The sequence below is a fragment of the Sciurus vulgaris genome, assembly GCF_902686455.1.
Source record: "Sciurus vulgaris genome assembly, chromosome: 14".
NCBI classification, from domain to species: Eukaryota; Metazoa; Chordata; class Mammalia; order Rodentia; family Sciuridae; genus Sciurus; species Sciurus vulgaris.
The window spans coordinates 66,835,631-66,860,045 of record NC_136475.1 but is presented as its reverse complement, the minus strand read 5'-3'; the positions used below and the strand labels follow the sequence as shown (position 1 = coordinate 66,860,045).

Here is a 24,415-nt window from a genome sequence, read left to right as displayed (position 1 = left end):
CTATTCCCTGCATAAGAAACAGGCCAAAAGAAGGGTAGGAACAATATGGTAATGAAAGGAAGCATTAGGACCAAGCTCCTTGACAATCAAAACTATAGAAGGTGTCATCACCTCCTCTTACCACATAAAAGGCTTGTAATTAGGATTCTCTGACAACCACTCCAGGAAAATGACTACAGGCAGCAATCACATCCTCCTAACCAGACCAAGATTCTTTTCCCAGTTCTTATTTCCCCTAGTCCTCTGCTGTATCTGACTTGAAATTACCACCCCTTTACAACCTACATACAATTCTGTATGTTTGGAAATAACCAGTTACAGAGGAAAGACAACATAAAGACACTGGGAGAAGCCAGCCATATATAAACCAAGGAAAGAGACCTCAGAAGAAACCAACCATATGAAGACCTCAAAATGACTTCCAGCCTCCAGATATATGAGCAAATAAATTTCTGTTGATTAAGTTACCAAATGTGTGGTACTTTGTCACTGGTACTTTGTTTCGGCAGCCCTAACAAATCAATACAAGAACCCATAAACAGATCCAGTACAGTCAACTGATCTTTCACAAAGGAGCAAAGACAATACAATAGAAAAAGGACAATCTTTTTTGACAAATGGTGCTGAAACAACCAGAAGTGAAAAAAAAGAAACTCAACACACAGACCTTTCACCTTTCACAAAAATTAACTCAAAATAGATCACAGACCTTTAGGTGCAAAACTATAAAGTTTTCAGAAGGTAACATACCAGAAAAACCAAATGACCTTGGGTTAAGTGTAAAACAAGCAACTTGTTTTTAGATGCAATCCCACAGGCATGATCCATGAAAAAAAGAGTTGGTAAGTCAGATTTCATTAAAATTAAGAACTTCTGCCCTATTAAACAGAACAAAAAGGCAAGCCATAAACAGGGGAAAGTACTGTGAAATATAGATCTGATAAAGGACACTTAACAGAAACATGAAAAATTCTTAAAACTTAACAATTAAAAAAATCAATTTTTAAAAGGGCAATAGATCTGAAAGGATCTTACCCCCCAAAAAAAGGGCAAATTAGCATTCAAAAAGATGCTCAATGTTATATGCTGCTGGGAGTTTGCAAATTAGAACAACGAGATACTACTACACACCTATAAGACTGGTCAAAATCCAAAACACTAAAAATATCAAATGCTGGCAAGGATGTGGAGCAACAGGAACACTCATTCATTGCTAGTGGGAATGTAAAGTGATATAGCCACTTTGGGATACAATTTGGCAGTTTCTTACAAAGCTAAAAAACATTCTCACCATAAAATCCACCAATTGTACTCCTTGGTATTTACTCAAATGAATTGAAAACTTACGTCCACATAAAAATCTGCACATGGATTTTTCATTGCAGCTTTATTCATAATTTCCAAAACTTGGAAACAACCAAAATACTCTTTAATAGGCAAATAAGTAGACAAACAGGCACAACCATTATCATGAACTACTATTCAGCAATAAAAAGATATTAGGATCGCTTGATGCAGTGGTGCACTCCTGTAATCCTAGCAGTTCTGGAGGCTGAGACAAGAGGATCTTGATTGTTTAAAGCTTGCCTCAGCAATGGCAAGGTACTAAGCAACTCAGTGAGATCCTATTAAATATAAAAAAGGCCTGGGATGTGGCTCAGTGGTTGAGTGACCCTGAGTTCAATCCCCAGTACCAAAAAAAAAAAAAAAAAGAAGATCAAGCTAGTAAAAGCCACACAGACAAAATTTAAAGGCACACGATCAAGTGAACAGCACCCATTTTTAAAAAGCAGTCTGAAAAAGCTACACATTTGCATGATTCCAACTACATGACATGGTGGAAAAGAAAAAATACAGAGGGGAAAACAAAGCAATTGCCAGGATTGGGGGGAGGGAGCGTGGAAGGCAAGATGAATAGACGTTAACATGTAATTTTTAGGGTGGTGAAAACCATTCTGTGTATTGTAATGATGGATACATTTGTCAAAACCCACAGAACAGCAACACAATGAACCCCACTGTACACTATGGACTTTAGTCATAATGTGTCAATATTAATCAATTTTAATATATCACACTGATGCAAGATAAAAGAGTGAGCAGAGTTGAGGCTTGCTGTGTTGAGGATAAGGGTGGGAAGGATGGGGAAATGTGGACTTGAGTTTGCAACCCAGATGCTTGAATGATTCCAGCTACATTCTAGATGTTTGGGTACAGGTGAACAGGGCTTCTCAAAACAGCAAACTGAACAAAGTCCCCTGCATAATTCTATGAACTTAGAAGAGACTATGCTCTCAATAAAACAAAAACAACTTGAAAAAGGACACCCACAAGCACAGGATAACAACAAAATCTGACTCTATTTGAGCTCTGAATAGGAAGGAAGAAAAAAGTCCTCTAGGAATTCAAAACCAAGAGCCTGCTGCTCTTTCTGGTCTGGGGCTCAAATATGCAAAATCTGTAAGGTGTAGGAAATTCCAAACTAAGAGTAAACATAAAAATCAATCTCAGACCAAAGAAATTTCATGAGCTTTCTGGGAGAAGCAAAAGTGTTCTGGAAGGACACACATACTCTCCCTTAATTTGAGCCAAAAAGATTATTAAAGTAAAAAATAAAAGATGAATTGAATATTAAAATAAAAATTCACCTTGAGTAAGAGCACAAAATCAACAAATAGCAAGATTAAATACTCCAAAATCTGAAATTATAAAATGAGCCCTTTAATAAAGAGAACGTTAACCAAAGTTATAAAAGGAGTAAAAACTCCAAAAAACAGAATCTATACAAAAAGTTTATATTTGAAAAAGAGTAACACAGAGCTTGTGGAAATATTAATTATTAAAATGTAAAAAGCAAAGGAATCTGTTACAACTAAACTCTCTCTCTCTCTCTCTCCAAAATTCATTTGTTGAAGCCCTGTTTCCAATGTGATGTTATTTGAAGATGGGGTTTTTGAGAGATATGGGGTTTAGATGAAATCATAAAGGTGGGACACACAACGTGATTACAGGAAGAAAAGCAGAGAGCTTGCAACATGCAATTGTATGTGTGAGCACATATGTGTGGGCATACTCATAGAAGACCAGATGTCTATGAGACAGGAAGTGAGCCCTCACTAGTAACCAGCCAGGCTGGCACCACGATCTTGGAACTTCTAGTCTCCAAAACTACGAGGAAATACATTTCTGTTGTTTAAGTCACCTAGTCTGCCTTTCTGTTATGGCAGCCTGAGCTACAAGAATTCAACTAGACAATTTAGAATAGTGTGATTGTCAAAATAAATGACAGTGATTAAATTAAAACCCAGGAGTCCAAAATAAATAAGTTGAGAGAAAAAGCTCTTCTTCACAGTGAAATGTCAACCAATGCTTGAAGAAGAAATTAAGAGTCCAAAAATTACTATTTTGCAACCATCAAAGTAATAATTTAAGAGCAGCAAATCATCAATGGGCGCTAAAACTAGTGGGTACAAATTTAATGATTGAGATATTACACAATATCCAAGTATCTCCCCACAAATTACTAATTACAAAAGGCAAAAATAACTTTATAATAAAGAAACCTGGCAGACCCAAGTTAACCAAGCAATCAGCTAACATTAATGATGGAACAAATTAGCATCATTTACCTTCTGATATGATTCATTGAGGACACACCACCATGTATCAATTCCTGCCAAAAATGTGTAACCTGAATTTTAACTAAAGGAAACTCCAAACATACTCAAAATGAGGATCATTCTACAACACAAATAAAGTATACTCTTTAAATATGTCAGCATCTAGAAAGACAAAGAAAGGCTAATAAACTATTCTAAATTTTAAAAGTCTAAACAAAAAAAAAAGAGTAATTGAAGTCTTGGAAACTAAAAACAACATATGATCCTGGTTCAATTCTGGACTGGAGGGAAAATGCTATTATGGACATTACTAGGACCACTGATGGGAATATTCCCAATGTGCCCTTTACTAAGAATAGTTATCTATACATCTTGATGCCCACTTACTTTGGTCCCACAGCAGTGTTCTTATCTACATTCACTCTTTTGGAATGACTTCACATTTCTTTACAAATACAAACACATACAAACCCAATTTTTCTTTTTAAGTGCCAGGTCAAGATTTGCTCTCCCAAGAAGTAAACTTTCCCTTAAATGAAATTTCTATACTATTTATAGTTTTACTGCTCTCAGTTCTAATTGTTAAAATATTACCTTAGAAATGCTCCTTTAGTTCATATATTAAAGCATAAGTTCCTTAAAATCAGAAAAGAATTTTTTAGGGTCTCACAAATAGTCCAGCAGTATTGTTTATTCTTTGCTTAAGGATGAAGCAAAGTTTAAGTGTATTTTCCTTTCATAAGCTAAAAAATAAAAATTTTGCAAAACATGTACATGCAAATATACACCATATCTCATACATAAATATAAACCAAGTTTATAAGGTCTTTACTTTTATCTTTGGATACATTCCAAAAGTAGGTATCTTTTAAAATTGTCATTTTTCCCTATCGTCTATTCATTTTTGCCAATTTAAAAGAAGTTCATATGCTCAGGGCTAAAAATGAACAGGTTAAGCTAAAAGAAGTCAGACATCATTAACAAAGTAAGGACTTTAATAGAAATTGAGTGTGGCTCACATCATGATTATTTTACAATCTTGAAGTATTCTATAACTTTTTACAACAATACCAAAAAAAAAAAAAGCTAGAGATAAAATGTATGAATCAAAAAGGAAAAAAAAAACATTAATGAGATTAAAAAAGATCTAAACAGAGAAATATACTGTATTCATAGATCAGAAAACTCAATGCTATTAAGATCTTACTTAATTCTCCACAAATTGGGCTGCAGACCTCACACAATCCATATCAAAATCCCAGCAAGTAATATATGTGATAAAATGACTAAGACTTGGTTAATCATACCAATCAATTTCCTGATTTTGGTAATGTACTACAGTCATGTAAAGCTGTCAACAATGGGGAAAGCTGGTTGCTGGGGACATGAGACCTCTTTATATTCTTTTTTGAAATTCCTATAAGTTTATAATCATTTATAAATAAAAAGTTAAAATCCCAGCAGGCTTTTCTGTTTAACTTGAAAAGCTGATTCTAGAATTTGTATGAAAAGTAAAGGACCTGAAAAAGATAAAGAACTTTGAAAACGGAAACAAAGTTGGGGACTCACAATATCTGATTTCAAGATTTTTTCTAGAAAACTATAATAAGCATGTCAATAGGTACTGGTCAAAGTATGGAAGACATACAGCTCAAGAAAACAAACTGGGTCTAAAATATACCCACACATGGACTATCAATTAATTTTTGCCAAAGGTGCCAAGACAATTCATTTGTGATTCATTTATATAAAGTTCTAGAAGAGTTGTCACAATGCTAGATTTCAGAACAGTGACTTTGGATGGGGGTAAGGTGGGGTGGACGTGGCAGCAGTAGCTGTGACCAACTGGGAAGGAACACAAAGGAATTTTCTGATGTGAAAGAAATGTTTTATTTTAAAAAAGAGACAGGATTACACAGTTGTATGCGTGTATTAAAACTCATCTAACTGAAAACACATAAGATCTGTGCATTTCATTGTAAGTAAACTATAATTTTAAAAATCTAGGACAGTAAGCATACAAGTCTTGTAAAATACTTATCTATGAAAAGTGGAAGAAAATATATCAAAATATTAGGAGTATCTCTTGGAAGTTATTACTGTTTTCCTACTATCTACTTTTTAAAAGATGTGCATGTTATAAGAAGAAGCAGCACTTTTAAAATTTATGCCAGAATAAACTAGCCTGTGTCCTACTATTCCATTTGCTAATTTCTTACACAAACGACCATCCAAATCTATACCGTTCTTCCACAGGACATACCTTTTCACATAATACTTCAATAAGAGCTCAGAGAAAAGTACTGATCCCATCAGTTAATCCTAAAGATACTGCTAAAGAATTGCTGTTTTCCACAGAAAAATGAACAAACACATTTATTAGTGTTTCAGTCACTACAGCAAGAAAATAAAAAGAAATTCCACAGATATCTCTTTATTTTCTAATAAAATAAATCAAAATTAAGTCTACCCAAAATAATAAACTTCTCAAATTTACTATCTATCAATGGACATCATTCTACCACTTTTATTTGCACAAACATTTAGAAAATACCTACTATGTGGTTCCTATCTATACCAGACTTAAATTCTGAAGTCCTGTTTGAATAATCTTTCTGCGCTCCTGTATTTCTCCACAAAGCCCAGTCAAATTTGTCCTCTGATCTTTCCTTTCCATTCTTCTGCTACCATCTGCCTTGCCTGGTCCCCTCACTTACCTCACCCTTTGTTTACACTGTAGGATCTCCCAGCACAGTTCAATTGCAGGGAGTCCCTGAGATTCTTTCTGTGGGTCTGATATGAGAACTATTTTCAGAACAATACAAAAACAATATTTGTTCCCTTTATCATGCTGACATTTGCACTATGGTGCAAAAACTGGTCACAGAACTGCAGTACCTAGGCACAAATGAAGGAAGTGGTCCCACAAAGTATCAGCAGTCACTGTACTCTTCCACTGTCATGCACTCCAGGAGAAAAGCCAGTGTCACTTAAGAATGTCAAAGCATAAATGTTAAGGTTTTTATTAAATTTTGACCATCTTAACATTCCTTGGGATAACATGGAAGTGTGCACAAAGAGCAGCTGCTCTGTGATTGTGAGCTGCAAGTGCAATTGGCTGCTGTTTTTATAGAACACCATTTTTACTCAAAAGAATGACCAACAAACTGTCATTGTTCACGATTAGATACATGACATTTTCCTGAAAGTGAACTAAATCAATCTGTCACTTCAATGAAAACAACTACAATATCTATTTCAACTTATGAACCTAGCACTTTGAAGAAATTGGAATCATGGAAAACATATCTGCCACCAATACTTTAAGATTTTTCTGATGAGAGTAGTAATGAGTTTTGATACTATATAATGAAGCGTGGCAATTCTGGAAGATCTGTATTATGCAATGAACCTGTATTTTCCAAATGACCAATGCATATTTAAAAAAAAAATCACTCATGGGTAAAAAAGATAAGTCTAAGTTCAAGAAAAGACAGATAGTTAGCATTTTAACAAAATAATAGGAAGGTTCACTGGTAAGGTCTCATAGTTCACATTACAACTAATCTTTAAGAAGTTATCACTTGTCACCCAGGATAGTGGTCCCCCACCTGTAATCCTAGCTACTCAGAAGGCTGAAGCAAGAGGATGGCAAGTACAAGGCCAGCCTCAGCAACTTATGGAAACCCTGTCTAGAAATAAAAATTAAAAAATGAAAAAAGGGGCCTCAGTGGCAAAGTGGCCCAGGGTTCAATCTCTAGTATGGGGAGAAAAAAAAAGATAGTTATCACTTAAGATGTAAGGAAGTATCAGACAAGAACATCGCAATTATCTGAAAAGGCTATCCAATACACACTTGTGAGAGACCATATTTTCTTCATAGATACCAATCAAACCAAAATCGATTAAATGACAAGCAGAATCGAGAATCTGCTGTCTTCCATTTAGCTAGAGTAAAGATTTACAAAACGTATAATGCCACTCTCCTCACTAATTTTTTGGTTTGAAAAATGTAGTTGGTTTACATTAAAATGTTTTTATATTAACATATAATAGGTTTACTGTTAACAGACTAATATTTTTAGTACCTCAGGTATCATTGCTAATATGGCAAATTGGAATAGATATAAGAAAAAAAAATTGGAATTTTTAATAATTTTTAAGAGTGTTAAGGGATTCTGAAACCAGAAGAGCCTGAGAATCACAGATTCTACCTAGTAGATATTTGTCCTTCCTCCCTGATCCATTCTCATTATGATTAGTCAGAATAACACTGACCACTTTCAGCATTATTATTCCCACACAGAAGCTTTCAGAGCTCCCAAGGTCCTACTCCTTCACATCTGAATTTCACACGACTTTCAACAAGTGTGGAAACTGACCCTACTGTATCTAGCAACCCTTACTTCTCCATGCTCACAAACACAAGCCTTCCACATTAGAGGATCCTCTTTCTAGTCTCCAAGCCTTCACCCACCTGGAATGCCCCCCCACTTCCTCCCTGCCTCCTATCTATCTAATTCTTCCTTTCCCTTAGAGACAGAAGGCAAAAAGGACAGAGCTCTGAACATCAGACTTAAAAGCTGGTCTACAGGCAATACAAAGAAGATTCTTTGAGCAAAACAAGGTGGACAATCTACACAGGAAAAATAAAATGTCTCAACAATCTCAAATTTCTAAGGGTTTAAACAAAAACAACAACAAAAATGTCTCATTTGAACATATCTAAATTGATGGGCAGATTTAAAATACTAGAGTTTAAGGATAAAGGTAGTCAGTACACTGCTACATTAGGAATCCAACCCTGTAATCTCAGGTCATGGCAGCTAGAACTGTGAAACATGGCATCTTCCAGATTTAAAAAAAAGCTAAAAAGAAAACTTAAAGCAGAAAAGAAACATGATTTCACCTCTTGAATCTAAGGTCTCTTTATATCAGTGAACAAAGTCCTCTTCCTAAAAGCCCAATTTAATCATATTTTCAAAAGCAACATGTAATAGCCTACTGGCATATTCACTACAGGTTGAGTAAACCTTATCCAAAGTGCTTGGGACCAAAAGCATTTTGAATTTTGGATTTTTTTTAGAATTCTGGAATATTTGCATATACATAACGAGATATCGGGGATAAGACTCAAGTCTAAACATGAAATTCATTTATGTTTCATATCTACTTTATTCTTCACACAGCCTAAAAGTAATTTTATACAATATTTTTACCACATCTATATTTTGACCACAACCCATCACATGAGATCAAGTATAGAGTTTTCCATTTGTAATGTCAGTTGATGCTCAAAAGTTTTGGATTTTGAATTTGGAGATTAGAGATGCTCAAATTGTAGTCAGTCACCAAAGTCTTTAGTTTAAAAGGTGCTCACAATAGTTTGATTTAGTTTGGGACTAACAACACACAACATTTAACTCATTCTGTACTATAACCTGCAGAGCATTGGGTCAAGTCCACCGCCACTGCCCCTATAAAGTCTGCTGTGAGGTCTGCAGCAAGAAACAATGATCTTACTTTAAACCCAACCAGCTATGGTTAGTTCCTTTCATGTTGGTTCACTTATTCATTCCATAAGTATTAACTAAGGCCCTAACATGTATCCCACACTCTTCTAGGCTCTCAGGATACAGCAATAAACAAAGCAAAATCTTCCTGAACTTACTCTCTAGTGGGAAAAGACAGGTAATAAATCAATACATTGCAAAATACCATTATGGACCATGAGGCAAAGAGCAGAGCTTAACTTTCTACAAAACTAACAACAAAAAAAAACCTGCACTTGCAAGGCCTTCTCTGATTGCTGAAAGTCACTGGCACATGCAGAGTGTCCTAGGTAGAGAGGAGAAGTCAGGCTGCTATCAGGAGTTTTATGTGAGCATTTCTGATTAGATGCCTAAAGAATTCTCAGGAGAAAGGGACCTGACTTCTAAGGTAACCATATTTTCTTAGGATATCTTTTCTCATTCTAAGTAAATATTCACTTTTGTATCAAATTTCTTATTCTAATCATTTTTGTTTTCTTAATGAGGGCCCCCCAAATTATATAAACTTCAGACCCTACCAAATCTAGATCCATCCCTGGTAAAAACACTGGTTATGGGCAGTGGCATACACCTGGGAGGCTGAGACAGAAGGATCACAAGTTCAAGGCCAGCCTCACTAACCTATGGAGGCCCTCAGCAACTTAGAGACCCTATCTCAAAATAAAATAATAAATAAATAAATAAATAAATAAATAAATAGGGCTGGGGATGTAGCTCAGCGGTAAAGCACCCCTGGGTTCAATCTCTAGCACCAAAAAACAAAACAAAACAAAAAAAAACAGTTGAGGGAGAAGTACTGTTTAATAAGGAACAGACTTATTAAAGGCAATGCCTGAACTTTTGAAACACTGACTATAATGGAAGAATTAGTCTCTAACGATATTAATCTGAACACCTGAGATCTGAGGGAAATGAAGAAATACATCAAACAGATATCAGGAAAGGAAGGGAGGTAAGGAGACTCTAGGAAGAGGTAGAACATGCAGAAACCCTGAGACAGAGCATGGGGAACAGAGTAGGTAAAAAAAAAAAAAAAAAGTAGAGAAATATACAATACTACTACTAAATACTAACAGTAACTGACCATGGCTGAGTATTGTGTGTCAGGCACTGTCCTACGCACTTTCAGCATCTTCATTTTGCAGCTGAAGAAAAGGAGGTACAGAGAAAGGGATGAAGTAATTGGCCCAAGGTCATGGAGCTGGCAGGTGGTGAAACAAGGCAGCCTGGCTCCAGAACTCTGCTTTTAACTACAGAGAAGTCAGCTGTGAAGATTATGGAGCACCCAGGGAATCACTCAGCTAGTGAGACATCCACTGTGACAGAAAAGAGGAAACCTGCAAGATTCTGATCCCAAACTATGATAGCTAAAAGCACTTTATGTCCCTAGAAATACCAAGTACCATTTTTGCCACTCACAGTCCCTAACACATTTTTCACATAGTTCACATGTTCAATGTAGGACAGTGGTTCAGTGCACTCTCAGAGAACAATCTACTCATTCGCAATACAAAATAATGCATTAGACTTGCTGCCACAAATAAATGCATACAGAGAACAAGGCTTGGAGGTAAATGACTCCTTCAGGGATTCGGATCTGTACCACAGTTTGATAAAATCTGATTTTTTGTTTGTTTGCCTTTTAAGCTTTCTAGAGAAATTACCATGCAATCTGTTCCATTGTTAGTTTCCATCTCAAATAGCTACGATGCTAGGAAATTCTACCTCTAACTTGAAAAGACTTTCCTGAAGTTCAAGACCATTTCTTCTGGCCCCTCTAGACTTAATCCTCCAAAGAAGTAAAAGTGAGCATAACGCCAGAGAACTACGTTGTAGTTTCAGGTGTTCTTTTCTGAATGCTTAAGGTTTTTAAGTTCCTCATCAGAAGTGAAGATTAAAAAAAAAAAAAAAAAGCAAGGGTTTTATAGAAAGGTTCTTAGAAACGCTGACTACGATGGAAGAATTAGGTCTCTGATGACATTGATCATAATACCTTGAAAGATGAGAATTACAAATAAGTCAACATAATTCTCTAAATATATGTTAATTCCTGGTATCGCTACCTATTCCTCAATGTTTCTCCAGTCCACTTTCATAAACTCCGATCTATTTACGCAGACTACCATGTGAATGTTACCTTAGAGCTTAGCAATACCACTGCCTCTGCCTCAGAGGGAATGACTTTCCAAACCCATGTAGAAAAAAAATAAATCGATATCAACATTTCCAAAGTATGTTCTATAAGACATTAGTACTAGGAATGAGCAATAGGTATTATAGAGAAAAATAATACCACGATCAAATTAAATTTGGAGTTTGCCCCATTAAACAAAGTTTAGCAGGTTTCTTTGTCACAGAAGTTGTCTTTATATACTTATACTACCGCTTTTCCTGAAGCACCCCAATCACACTTTAGAAAATGCTGTGAACAAAATGTGGCAAATGCCTACAAGTCCAATCCGGAAGTAAAAGATGACTCCAAGGACTCAAGCCTTAGCACTGTCAATTTTGGAGTTTTTGACAAAAGTTGGCTAATTGGAAAGGCTTATATTGGAGGAAGCTGTAGACTTGATAGGTCAGAAGGACACAATGGGCTAGAGCACAGAAGAAGCCCAGGCTGGACAAAGAGCTGGGGAAGCCATGAGACCACACGAGACACTATTTCTTGTAATACACCCAGAACAAATCAGGACGTGGAGAGCTTGAAGGTAAGAATGATATAAATTAAACTGGAAAAGTGCCTAAGAAAAGGTAGCACAATATATGTCAAATCATATTAGATACTGACATGCTAGTATAGAACTACCTGATTTCCCTAAGAAAACTCTCTCAAATGACAAACCTACAGATCATTTGTTGTTCTTTTTTTTGTTAGATCATGGACCTCTGAGAATATAATGAATGCCATTTACCATCTCTCCAGAAAAACACAAATACACACATTAAGCTTATTAATTTTAGAACACTTCATGGGTCCCCTGAGGTCCAACTATAGAGCTCTAGTTGTTAGCTTCAGGGTCCCTAGGTAACCCTGGCTAAATGACAGATAAAGTCTGCAGAGTTACAGGGTATTTCAAAGTAAATAGTTTGCTTTTCTTTTTTAACTGTATTTTATTTCATTTTATTTTTTATTTTTATTTTTGGCACCAGGGATTGAACCCAGGGCACTTTACCACTGAGCTACATCCCCAGCCCTTTTTTAAAATTTTAATGAGACAGGGTCTTCCTCCTTTGCTGAGGGCCTCAATAAATTGCTGAGGCTAGCTTTAAACTTGCAATCCTCCTGCCTCAGCCTCCCAAGCAGAGGAGATTACAGGTGTGCCCCACCACCCCAGCCTTCAAGTAAAATGAATCAAAATGCAGTCTGTAAAAAATAAAAAAGTAACTTTTAAAAATTAAAAGAAACACATCAGGAATAAAAGAGTGGTGTGATAAACATTAAAAAAAAAGACTGTGCAAATGAAATGTGTATTTGCAATGACCCCCACCCCCCAAAAAGAAACAATAACTTATTTGTTCAATAAAACTCAACATTTATTTAAAACTCAAAGCAGAGCATATGATGGTAATGATAGCTTCACAACAAGACAGCTCTGAGAGGTAAGCGATTTTACAAGGTTGCATAGCTAATAAATCCCAGATCAGCCACATCCTGGTTCAGTACTTTGTAACTAAACTATGCCACCTTAAATACAATAAATACCTTATTACTATGGGTAGGGTAGTTTTCAAGATAAAGATTTCTTAAGACAGTGACCTCCCAATATTACTATAAATAATTAGGTATAACTTATTTATTTAATCTGATCTTTCCATTTTTAGCACCTAAACAATGACAAATTAGGAAGCAAATCATATATACTGGCTTTTGAAAATAAATTGCATTCCTCTGGAACTAATCAACAGGGTTTGTATAAATGGGAAAAATCTAAGCAAAACAAATGTGAAAAATATGTGTCTTTATAGCCTGAACTTGATTATAGGAAAAAAAAAAAAAAACAAAACCCACAAATAGTTTAAGCCCAGGGTTATTTAGCAGGGGGTATAATGCCAAAAAACAAAAAACCAACCAAAAAAAAGAAAAGAAAAAAACACACATGGAATTTCTTTACTTTGAGTCCTTGGTATTGGAAGAGTCTGGCAGGCAGGGATCAATTATCTATTATCTGAAGTCCACTTGGCAGAGTACAGAAACAGTGAGCCCTGGCTGCACAGCAGGAGTTAAGAATTTTAACTACGACTTAAAGATCCACACTACCCAATGGAGTTTTATTCAGCCATAAAGAAAAATGAAATTATGGACATTTGCAGGAAAATGAACAGAACTAGAGACCATCAAGTTACCTGAAATAAGTTAAACTCAGAAGGTCAAAGGTTATGTATTCTCTCATACTGGGAAGCTACAGAGGAAAAAGGAAAACAAAGGCGGGGTGAATTTCCTAAAAAGCAAATTGAGAACCGTACAGGAAAGGGACCACTGGGAGGGAGGTGGGGAGGGAGGGGGAAAGTGCTGGGGAGTGATATTGGCCAAATCATATTGTCACAGTGTGTGCATGAGTGAATATATAAAAACAAATCCTCTCAGTCTGTACAACTAGAATGCACCAATAAAAAAAGGTGGGGAAAAAAGGATCCACAGGGTTGCAGTTGTAGCTCAGTGGTAGAGCATTTGCCTCTCATGTGAGCACTGGGTTCGATCCTCAGCACCACATTAAAAAAAATAAATAAAGATATGCATCCATCTACAACTAAAGAAAATTTTTTTTAAAAAAGGATCGCAGAATACTGCTACAACTCAAATGCTGAAACAAATGTGTGCCTCAGTTTCTCCACAGGAAATTTAGAACTATATATCTGCCCATGTTCTATCTTTCAAGAGTCAGTACCTTCCTATTTGCTGAGAATACAGTCTCTAATTGGTTCAAATTTTGGCTTTGCACCTACCAAATTTGGCAAGTTAATCTCCCTATGCCTCAGTTTCTTCAACTGCAAAGTGGAATTAATAACAGCATTTATCTCACGGGGTAGTTATTAGGGTTAAGTACAAAAAACTTAGAAAAGTGTCTGGAAAATAATAAGTACTTGAAAAATGTTAGTTGGCATTATCATTATTTTAAAGGGATGACAACATTAATCAATTTATTATACCTCCATTGCATTTAGAAGTCCTTAGGAAATTACAGGCTCTAAATTTTTTTTTTTTTTTTTTTACTTTTTAGTTAAGTGGCTTAACTATCATTTATTTTCTTAAATACACAGCCAATTATTCCTGTAAAGAACTTACTTTACAAACTGCCACCTAAGACGTACATATTCATAAAGTTTTAGTGAACCTGTCATCTAAATATAACTGGACTCCAACAACCAGCCATCAATCAATTACTTGGATCCATTCACTTCAAGTTTCATGGTCATCAAAAAATTCCAAAACACCATTATTCTTACCAGAACTATCCCAATGCTCTCCTAACTGCTCTTCCCCTCCAACCCACTCTTCACACTGCACTAGGGAGAGCTTTTAAAAATCCAAATCTAATCTGACTCCCATTTAAAGCCTTGCAATGGCCATGTGTGGTGGTCCAAGCCTGTAATTCCAGCAACTCAGGAGGCCGAGGCAGGAAGATCACAAATTTGACTAGGCTTGTCAACTTAGTCAAATCCTGTATTAAAACAAAAAAAAATTAAAAATGGCTGAAGATGTATCTCAGTGGTAAAGTGTCCCTGGGTTTGATACTCAGTACCACCAAAAACAAAAACAAGAAAATAAACAAACCTTGCAATGTTTTCCCCCTGTACCAAGAAATCTAATCTCCACACAAGTTAAGAGGCGTGCAAGATCTAGAGCCATCCTCTCTCTCTGGCTGTTCAGGTCATATAGTTCTCTTAAATCCTTACTGGTGTTTCTGGCCTCAGAATCATGCTCACTCTATGTGGTATCATCCCCTCTTCCCCCTGCTCTAAGCAATGCCTACTTCTTCCAGATCTCAGCTAAAAGGTGATGATCCTCTGACCCTATAGACAAAATTAGGTCCTCCTGTTTCTTGCCCTTACAACCAGGATCCTCTTCTTTGCAGCACAAAAGAAAACTACAATTAAATAAATAAATAAATAAATAAATAAATAAATAAATAAATAAATAAATAAATAAATAAATAAAACAGTTGCTTAATGTTGTTCTTGTTCAAAAACTACAAACACCAAGCAGGATTTAGGACCATGTACCCAAGTGATTAGATGTCCAGGATTTTATACATATTGTAAAGGTACTCAATACACCGGTATAGTCTATGGAGAAAAGTGATGAGATTCCTAAGGGGGAAAAGCAATCATTCCCAAAACAAGACTAATGCAGAACACTAGCTACACTGTATTAAATATCTAAGTTACCTTGTGCATTTTACTGAAGCAAGAATAAATACCAATTGTTTAAAAGTGAGTAAAATAAAGTTAAGACTAAACTTTCCAATGTAAAGTAAGTTTCTTTGTGCATCCTCAGGTGTTAAGTGAAACTAGACGAGTTCAACTTCAGTTACCAGTAAGAAGATAGCAACTGAATCAAGACTGCTGCCACATTTGGCACAATCCTCTGCTCTTCTTGGCAGTCTCTGCGAGGCCAAGAGTTGAGCTGGCCAGGGAAGAGTGATTTATCTAACCACATTTAGAAGTGGTCCCTCTACAACAGGAATGCTGTACTACTAATGGACTCTGAATTCTAACTTCGTCAAACCAGTACCTTTCCTAAGTACTCGAATCGCTTAAAAAATAAAAAGCCGATTCCCATATGTCACTGACAAAACAAGTTTCATACGGAATCAGAGTCCACTTCAACTTGGAGGACACAAAGTTGCTCCTTCTTCCAAAAAGAAAATTTTAAAAAAGATACTAACTAGATCTCTTTTACATAAGAAAGTCATAACTTGGAAAATTAAAAAGACCTGACAGACGGATGCTAAGAAGGTAAAGGCTGAGGACTTGACGGAGGCTGCCCGATGTAATAAGGACCACCAGGCCCGATGGGCAGCAACTCCCAACCTACAGCAGGCGATCCCAGGTTCGCGAGAAGCAAGCAGGTTGACAAACGCCAAGACCCCTGCTGTCTGGTTCGTCGCGCCCACAGCGCAATGCAACAGCCGCCCGGGCGCCGGCTCTGCACTACCAGGAGTACTGTGGCCCGCTCCCGCGCAGCCCTTCCCTGGAAATGCGCAGGAGGGAGGTGTCAAAATCCGCATCCAGGGGAGGGCTCAGGTAAAGACTCGGAGATCTCGGGGTCAAGCATTTGGCCCTTTGTTCCGTCCCAGGCGGCGGAGCCCAGGGCGCCCGCTCCTCCTCCGCCGCCGCGGCCCCCCGCGCCAGGCTCCCGAGCACAGGCAGGGAAGACTCGCAGCCCGGCTCGGCGGCGCCCCCGGCCCTGCCCGCGGCGGGCCCGTACCCCGCGGCCCCCGGCGCGCGGCCCCTGCCCGTACCTTGTAGACATCGCCGTAGGTGCCGCTGCCGATGCGCTGAATCAGCTCGAAGTCTTCCTGCGGGTTCCGGCGGGACAGATCGAAGCCGGGGTTCATGGCGGGCCCCGGGTGCCCCCCGCCTCCCTCCCGGGCAGGGGAGGGGGGGCGCTGTGGGGGCCACACGGAGAGTGGGCGCCGCGGCGGGCCCCCTGCTCCCCTGGCGGTCACAATCGCCCGGCTCCACGCTGCGGCCGCCCTCCCCTCGCGCCGCTGCGGACGACGACGACCGGCCTAACGTCCCCGCCCCCCCGCGGCCCGCCGCCGCGCCGAACCCGGGTCACACCCACAAGGAGAGGCGAGCGCTCGCAGCCCCTCGCTCGGGTTGAAACTCCAACATGGCTTCCGCCTTCGCCGCTCCTCCCCCTCCCCTTACTCCGGCTGCTCCAACCTCCTCCCCTTTCCCGGCTCCGGCCAGACTGCGCAGCCGCGATCCCGGAGGGAGCGCTCCCAGGCCCCGCGCGCACCCGGCCCGCGCGCTCCAGCTCCGCGCGCTCCAGCTCCGCGCGCCTGCCCTGCTGCGGGGGCCCGGACGCGCCAAGCCCGACCTGCCGCCCGGGGCGACCGCGAGATGCTGAGGACTGCGGGAGGGACAGGGGGAAAGTAGCTTATTCCCCTCACAACAAAGTTGGTCATGCTGTATCTAGTCCCATTCCTAAGCAGGCAAGTGTCGTTTTAATTTGCAAGAAAATGTCACAAACTTCATTTTAGAAGCTGCTAAACGTAGGATTATTAACGGAATTCCACAGCCTTTCTGGGATTGGGGGTGGGGGGTGGGCAACACACAGTGAGAAAAGCCCCGAGGGAAGCGAGCTGGCTTGCTCTAATTATCGACACTTGGGCCCTTGGAGTTTGGCCTGCCAGAGTGCAAAAGAAGGCAGGCCAGGAGGGCAGCCAAGAAAGCGTGTGGAGTGGGCAGGGCGTGGGAAGTTCCAGGGAGGACGGGAGTTATGCAGAGCAGCAACCCACCATCCCGCGTGGGGGGCAGGCAAAGGGCAGAACCGAGCCAGCGATTGACCTTCCTCCCCAGAGCCAGCTGGATTATCAAAGCCCAGAGCGTCATGCAGTCAGTCAAGCCTGCAAAAGAGAGGTTGTGGAGGTTGGAACATGGACTAGATCATTCCCGCACCAGAAACGTAAATGTGATGATCCAGAAACTCCTTAGCTGCCACTTTATCTACCGAAAGCTCCACCCTTCTTAAGACTCAGATTTCCAGCATTACATCCAAACTTTGTGGACAGCAGCTCCAACATGTGGGTAATGGGGGGTAAATTTTCTATTCTCAGTAAAGTGCCCACTAGGCATTTGCAAAAGCTTTGGTCACTTCGGCAATACCATGTTGGATTTTTGCTTCAGAAATGTTTTCCTGATCCCTTTAGGTGCATACCTCCTAACTACTAATATTCCATAATGCCTGGTGGCCCTTGAGAAACTAGGTCTCATCATGCTTGTTAAGGATAATAGTAAGTATAAGCAAGTAATAACCAAGCAAACAACTTGGTTAAGTACTTCAAACATTTTACGTCTTCTTAATCTTTTGTGCTTACAGTAAAATAACACATTTACTGAATTCTCAAAAAAATTATTTACTCTGAGTATCAATTGACTGAAATATGTTGGAAAATGATCATCTCTTTATGTACACTGATAGCCTTCCGAATTGTCTTATTTTAAAATATTTTAAAGCAGGAGGAATGTAAGAGTATCACTTAAATTATTGCCTTAGGACTGCATGGCATTGAAATTTTTTCTAGATAGATCTATCTTAAGGCTCTGGTATCTTGAAAATTAAACTCCTGACTGTTTTTCCATGGCTAAGGATTTAGTTTTTGCTTGTTTAAGGTACTTGTGAAGGGCACAGAGTGAATGCCTGTCTTTAGCTTGTCTACTTATGGAGAATTATTTGTCCTCTTTAGGCCAAACACAGGGATAATTAGCACAGTATTCAGATAAGCAAGCTAACAACTATCCCAAATAGGAACCAGCTCTCCTCTCTTTCTCTACCTTTTTAATGCCTAAAAGCCAGATTCTCAGGAATAGTGCTGCACAAGAAAGTTCTAATGGTTTCACTGTTTTGTTTGCTGGGACTATTATCTGTGCAGATAACTTTGCATTTGCATCACTAATAGCCTTCTTTCAAAGGGAAAAGACATTTCAGTAGTGCTGGAACAGTCTTTAAACTTTTGTTTGTTCCATTTTGGCAAGGCCAAGCTACTGCTTTTTGAAAAGAGACAGATTTTCATGTTAGGGCTTGATTTGCCATATGGGTCACACCATAAATAAAAGGACTTTTGCAATTAACTTCTCAAGAGGAATAAAATATTTTGTTCTAGTCAGGCATAACAGGTGCATGCCTGTAATCCAAGCAACTGGAGGCTGAAGCAGGTTGGAAAGTTTGAGGTTAGCTTCAGCCATTTAGCAAGACCCTCAGCAACTCAGTGAGACCCTGTCTCAAAATAAAAAATAAAAGGGTCTGCAGAAGTAACTTAGTAGTAAAGCACCCCTGGGATCAACTCCCAATACCTCCCTCCAAAATAAATTTCTTTGTGATATATACATACAGCCAAATATAGTGCCTTCCCCCTGCCCCCCACTTCTAATACTCCTCTACTTTGCTAGAAGTAACACTAATGATCACACCTCCTTTGAAGGGGAGAAAGAACTTCCTCTTCTATGATTAAAAGCATGTTAGAAGTCATCTAATCTTTTAAATTCAGGAATTCCTTCTATAAATATCTCTCCTGCATTACTGTTTGAATACTTTCAGTACAAAGGAAGTCACTGCTGTGCAAAGTAATCTACCTCATTGTAAGATAGTGCCAGTGAAATTTCATATTACTAATTGAAAAAATAGTAATAGCTAATATTACCAAGTACTTACAAGGAACCAGGAACTAAACCAAGTACTTTCCATGTATTATCTCATTTAATTCACACAAAAATCTAATGGCATAGGTCATATTATCTCCATTTTTACAGAGGCATAGGCAAATTAAACTACTCAATTTCCGATAAAAGACACAATATTGAACAGAGACAGTAAAACACCAAAGGTCAGACTCAGCCACTAGTCGATATATGTTGATTATATACAATATACTTCAAACTTTTTATGCTCAGCCAAAATGCCTCCCTGTAATATTTTTATTCTTTTAAAAATTTTTAATTATTTTCATCTAGTATGTATTCAGAATCAATGATTATTAGATTTTTGTGGTGTAGAACAACAAAAAAGAAAAGTCCACAATGCCTGTCCTTAAAGAGTTTGCAGTCTCACAATATAGCATGAGAAGCACAGAGTAGCACAAATGCAGCCAGGAGGAAGATTTAGGAGTGAGGCTAAAGGTGAGCCTTGAAGAATGTGTGGGAGATGGTACATTCCAGGAAGGCCCACAGTCCCAGCCCCTCAAAACACCACCCACGTAAGCATCGCACAGCAGGGAACAAAAAGGCAAAGATGGGCAGCAGCCCCTAGTTACCTGCTTATTCAGCCCATCCTTCTGTTAGCCCATCTCTCTCATTGGCTCCTGGCTTAGGGATTCCTTCCGTCCGTCCTTCCTTCTTTCCTTCCTTCCTTCCTTCCTTCCTTCCTTCCTTCCTTCCTTCCTTCTAATGAGACAGGGTCTCACTGCTTTGCAGAGGGCCTCACTTAATTGCTAAGGCTGACTTTGAACTTGAGATCCTCCTGCCTCAGCCTCTGGCTTAGGAATTTCTTGATCCCCTGTACCAATTTTGCCTCAAGTGTCTCTTACCTGTCAACTCAATAGGATCCACTTTGGCTTATTGACTTCAACCCTCTCCTTTTAACATAACCATGGCAGAACAAGGCTTAGCTCAAAAAAGACTACATCAGGCCATCCACTGGGGAGGAGAATCAGACACAGGCATATATGTGAAATAATATGGCACATTCAGCAGGTGATTGTGTGCCCAGATTATGGGGCTATGAAGAGAGAATGGCAGTGAGGCAAAAAAGTTAGTCAAATTTTTTTTTTAATTTTGTTATTTTTTCTCTCCAGATTTACTGAAATATAATTAACAAATAAGAATTAAATATATTTACAATGTACAATGTGATATTTTGATACATGTACATCTTGTAAAATGATTACCACATAGCAGCTGGTTAAGTTTGTTTATAAAATTCATATGTCCTTGAGTAATTAAGTTTACTTATGTTTATTTATTTATTTAAAGTTAGGAACTGGTTTGTAAAGAGGCTTGTTTGTAAAGGGCTGGGGTTGTGGCTTAGTGGTAGAACACTTGCCTAGCATGTGTGAGGCACGGGGTTCGATTCTCAGCAGCACATAAAATAAATAAAATAAAGGTATTGTCTCCATCTAAAACTAAAAAGAAAGAAGATAGTTAAAAAAGAGAGAGAGAGAGAGTGAGAGAGAGTCTTGTCAGTTGGGTCATGCTTAACCAGCAGAGAATTCCAGGAGGTTATATGACCTAGGCTGGCCCTCTCTGAACCAGGCTACGTGGGTTTAGATCTTGCTCCCATCTGCTCACTGGAGGATGACAGGAAGTTACTTCACACGGGGCTGTCAGAGTCAAAAAGAAAATACATGTAAAACTTGTGCCTGGCACCACAAGAAACCCACACAGTATTAATTCCTATGATTTGGGGTATATTTCAGAATGTTTTAAAGGGTGACAGCTGTGGGAATGGGAATGGAGGTATGACTTGGGAAACAATTACAACATTTATCGGGGACCCTGAATTAAGGCTGAAAGTGCTGAGGATGGAAAGAAGGGGAAGAACCCAGGAGGTCATTGGAAGATAGAATTCAGAGGCTGGGGGTGGGGTGAGGGAGCAGGCAGAGCCCCTGGCCACAGGCAGGCTCAGGACTTAGGCAGTCGTGAGGTGTTGCTGGCGTTTGCTATGACAAGGGGAACTGGTGCTATTTGGGGGAGGGCTTTAGCACTCGATCAAGGTGAGTGGTTGTTATTTTGTACCTGTCAAGTTTGAAGTGCTCAACTGGAAATAAAATATTAGTGATAAATACAGGGCCCTGAAACAGAAAAGATTTCATGGCTAATTTTTAAATTTGGGATGTTGTCATTCAGAAAAATTTACTGAGTAGCTATTACGTGCCAAACATTATATTAGATTCTAGTGATCTATTCCAGATTCTAGCACCTGGACATGGGGACCACACTTGAGTTGGGAATATGGACAAGTCCTTATCTTACAGTGATGTAGGTGCAGGGGAACAGAGCCAAAAGGAGATAATAGATGTCCTTTGGGCAATTAATTTGGCTGTTTCTTAAACCAATGTATATTTTTTGTTTTCTTTAAACCATTATTTTTTAAAACTTGTACTCATTGGTACATGTAACTCAATGGGATGTAACTCAGTGGTAGAGCACTAACCTACCATGCATGAGGCCTAGGTTTGATCCCCAGCCCTGCAAAAACCCACACTGCCCCCCAAACAAAAACCCACACATTTATTTACAAGGGAGGCAGAGCTCTGCCTGAGAGTGGGTGGCCTGGGAGTCCTCGGGTATCAGCTCTCAGCCTCCACTGTGTTATTCTGAGCTATTTAGTTCAGCTCCCAAATTTGCATATATCCTAACACAGTGTTTCTCAATGAAGGTTTATTAGCTTTTGGGGTGGGACAATTTTTCCTTGTGTGGGATGCTCCCCATGTATTTTAAAATCCCTGCCTCCCATGTCATCATTGCTCCCAGTCATGCTGACATCAACAAGCATTTTTGACATACGCCTTTCCAAATACCTAGGGTTTGGTGTGTGTGTGTCTAGGGCTTTGTGTGGGTGTCTGCAGTGAAAATGTTTGCCTCTTGTGATCCTTGGGAAAACTATCACTCAACTCCAACCTGTTTATCAAAGTTTCCTTTCATACACAGTATATTACCTGAGAGAAGTTTGGATATATAAAATACGGTCCCTCTTATTATGTTTCTAATATTGAGCACCCAAGTTTGAGCTCTAAGTTCTTAGCAAAGATTCCACCTGCCCTTTATCACATGGTTTCTGGGATCACTTAGGAGAGCATTGAATTTGGTCTTTGCAAGTTATGAAAGTCTTCACAGAGGAACATCTAAACTGAGATTTAAAAGGCAATTAGAGAGCAAGCCAGGCATGAAGGTATAGTCCACACAGAGTGCTATTGTTTGGATGTGGTTTTTGTCTTCCAAAGATTCATGCATTGGAAGCTTGTTCCTGAGGGAGGCAATGTGTGAAGTGACAGAACAACAAGATGTGGGGGCTAGTGGGAGGTCCCTACGTCATTCGCTCACTCAGGTGTGCCCTCAGAAAGGATCCTCAGACAGTGGTTTCTATGGCTTCCCTTTTGAGCTGCAATTCCCCAGGCTAGGGGTCGACTCAGTGGTAGAGTGCTTGCCTAGCATGTTCAAGGTCTTGGGTTTGATCCCCAGCACCGAAGAGAGAGAGAGAGAGAGAGAGAGACAGACAGACAGACAGACAGATGGATAGACACACATGATTGCTTTCTCCTATACACACTCTCACCTTCTGCCATGAGGTCTTTGCCAGAGCCAGAGCTATGCTGTTTGAACTTTTGACCTCCATATTGTGAGCTAAATAAACTTCTTTATAAAGTTGGCCTGCCTTGGGTATTTTGTTATAGTAATGAAAAACTAACAAATACACAGAGGGCAAAAAGTATCCCCTTGAAATCTTGGAAAGCCAAGGGAATACTTTCTACCCTGCAGGGTAGGTAACTGATATATTTTTGGAGGCTACCAATCCTTGAGGATGCAGGCTGCATTAAAAATGAACAATAAAATATTGAAGAACTAAAGGAAGTATAGACTGGATACAGGCTGCATAAGAGACTGAGAGTTGACTGGGATAATTTATTTGATAAAACTGATTGTTATTTCATGATAGATTAGGGCATAGGGTTTCTCTGATTCCCTAATCTAGAGTTCTCCTCAGATGCCCCCAGGAGAATAGTATTGCCCTCTACCCTAGTTCCAAAGAGCAGAGAGAGGCCAGTGTTGGGCTAGACCAAACTGGCCCAAAACAAACATGTTACAAACGTTGTTTTTCCAGTAGATTGTCATACATTGTGCCCAGCATGTTATCCTGCTGGCCTTTTGGTCAGAAGCTTGTTGTATGCTGCTATTAAGTTCTCAGGGGCAACCTGCCTCCTGCCAGATGCACATATACAAAACCTGCAGTGAAGCAAAGCAAGCTGCTCATAGATCTAGAAATAATCCACTCATTCAGTTTAGACCTGGATTGGTATTTTCTTGATCAAAACAGGCAAAAACTAGAAATAAATGTAATTCAAATACCATGCCAGGTATTTTTGGATGATTTTGTAACCCCTGATCACAGTGCAAGGTAAATCTCAAACTGTAGATCTCTACCCTAGAAACTGATTCACCTGCTGGGTCTGAACTCTTGGCAAAGCCCATTTGGATGAAGGTATGCTTCTGTGTTAGAACCAGACCTTCAGTCTGGGATTAATCCTCTGGTTTCTTAAAAAGATATTTTATATGTTAAATTGGCACTCATCTGGTTGTAAGAACTTTCTCAGCCAAGTATCTGATACCATCAGAATAAGTTTTAACATGTGTTGGTAGAATAATTGTTCTCATGGTAAAAAGGAAGGAAACTCATGAAAATCCTCTTGTAGTTTGTATTTTACCTACAAATGGATAAGATCCTATGTGAAACCTGTGAGCAGTTCCTTCTAAGCACAAGCATGGAGCCAAGCACAGTCAGCCTATATCCGTCTCAATGTC

At 39.1% G+C, this 24,415-nt stretch overlaps 1 protein-coding gene across 6 annotated transcripts in view; it reads right to left on the bottom strand.

Annotated features, from left to right (window-relative positions):
* MAP4K3 (mitogen-activated protein kinase kinase kinase kinase 3) overlaps nucleotides 1-16,892 on the bottom strand; it is a 190,596-nt gene extending 173,704 nt beyond the window's left edge. For 2 of the 6 annotated variants that reach the window (XM_079109879.1, XM_079109880.1), the window contains exon 1: nucleotides 16,636-16,881. In XM_079109879.1, coding sequence (XP_078966005.1) covers nucleotides 16,636-16,731 — 96 coding nt within the window. In that variant the 5' untranslated portion in view covers nucleotides 16,732-16,881. Of the gene's footprint in view, nucleotides 1-16,635 lie in introns of all 6 variants that reach the window. The other 4 variants (XR_013759017.1, XM_079109878.1, XM_079109881.1 and 1 more) reach the window with 4 other exon arrangements.
* Nucleotides 16,893-24,415: the final 7,523 nt, after the last annotated feature.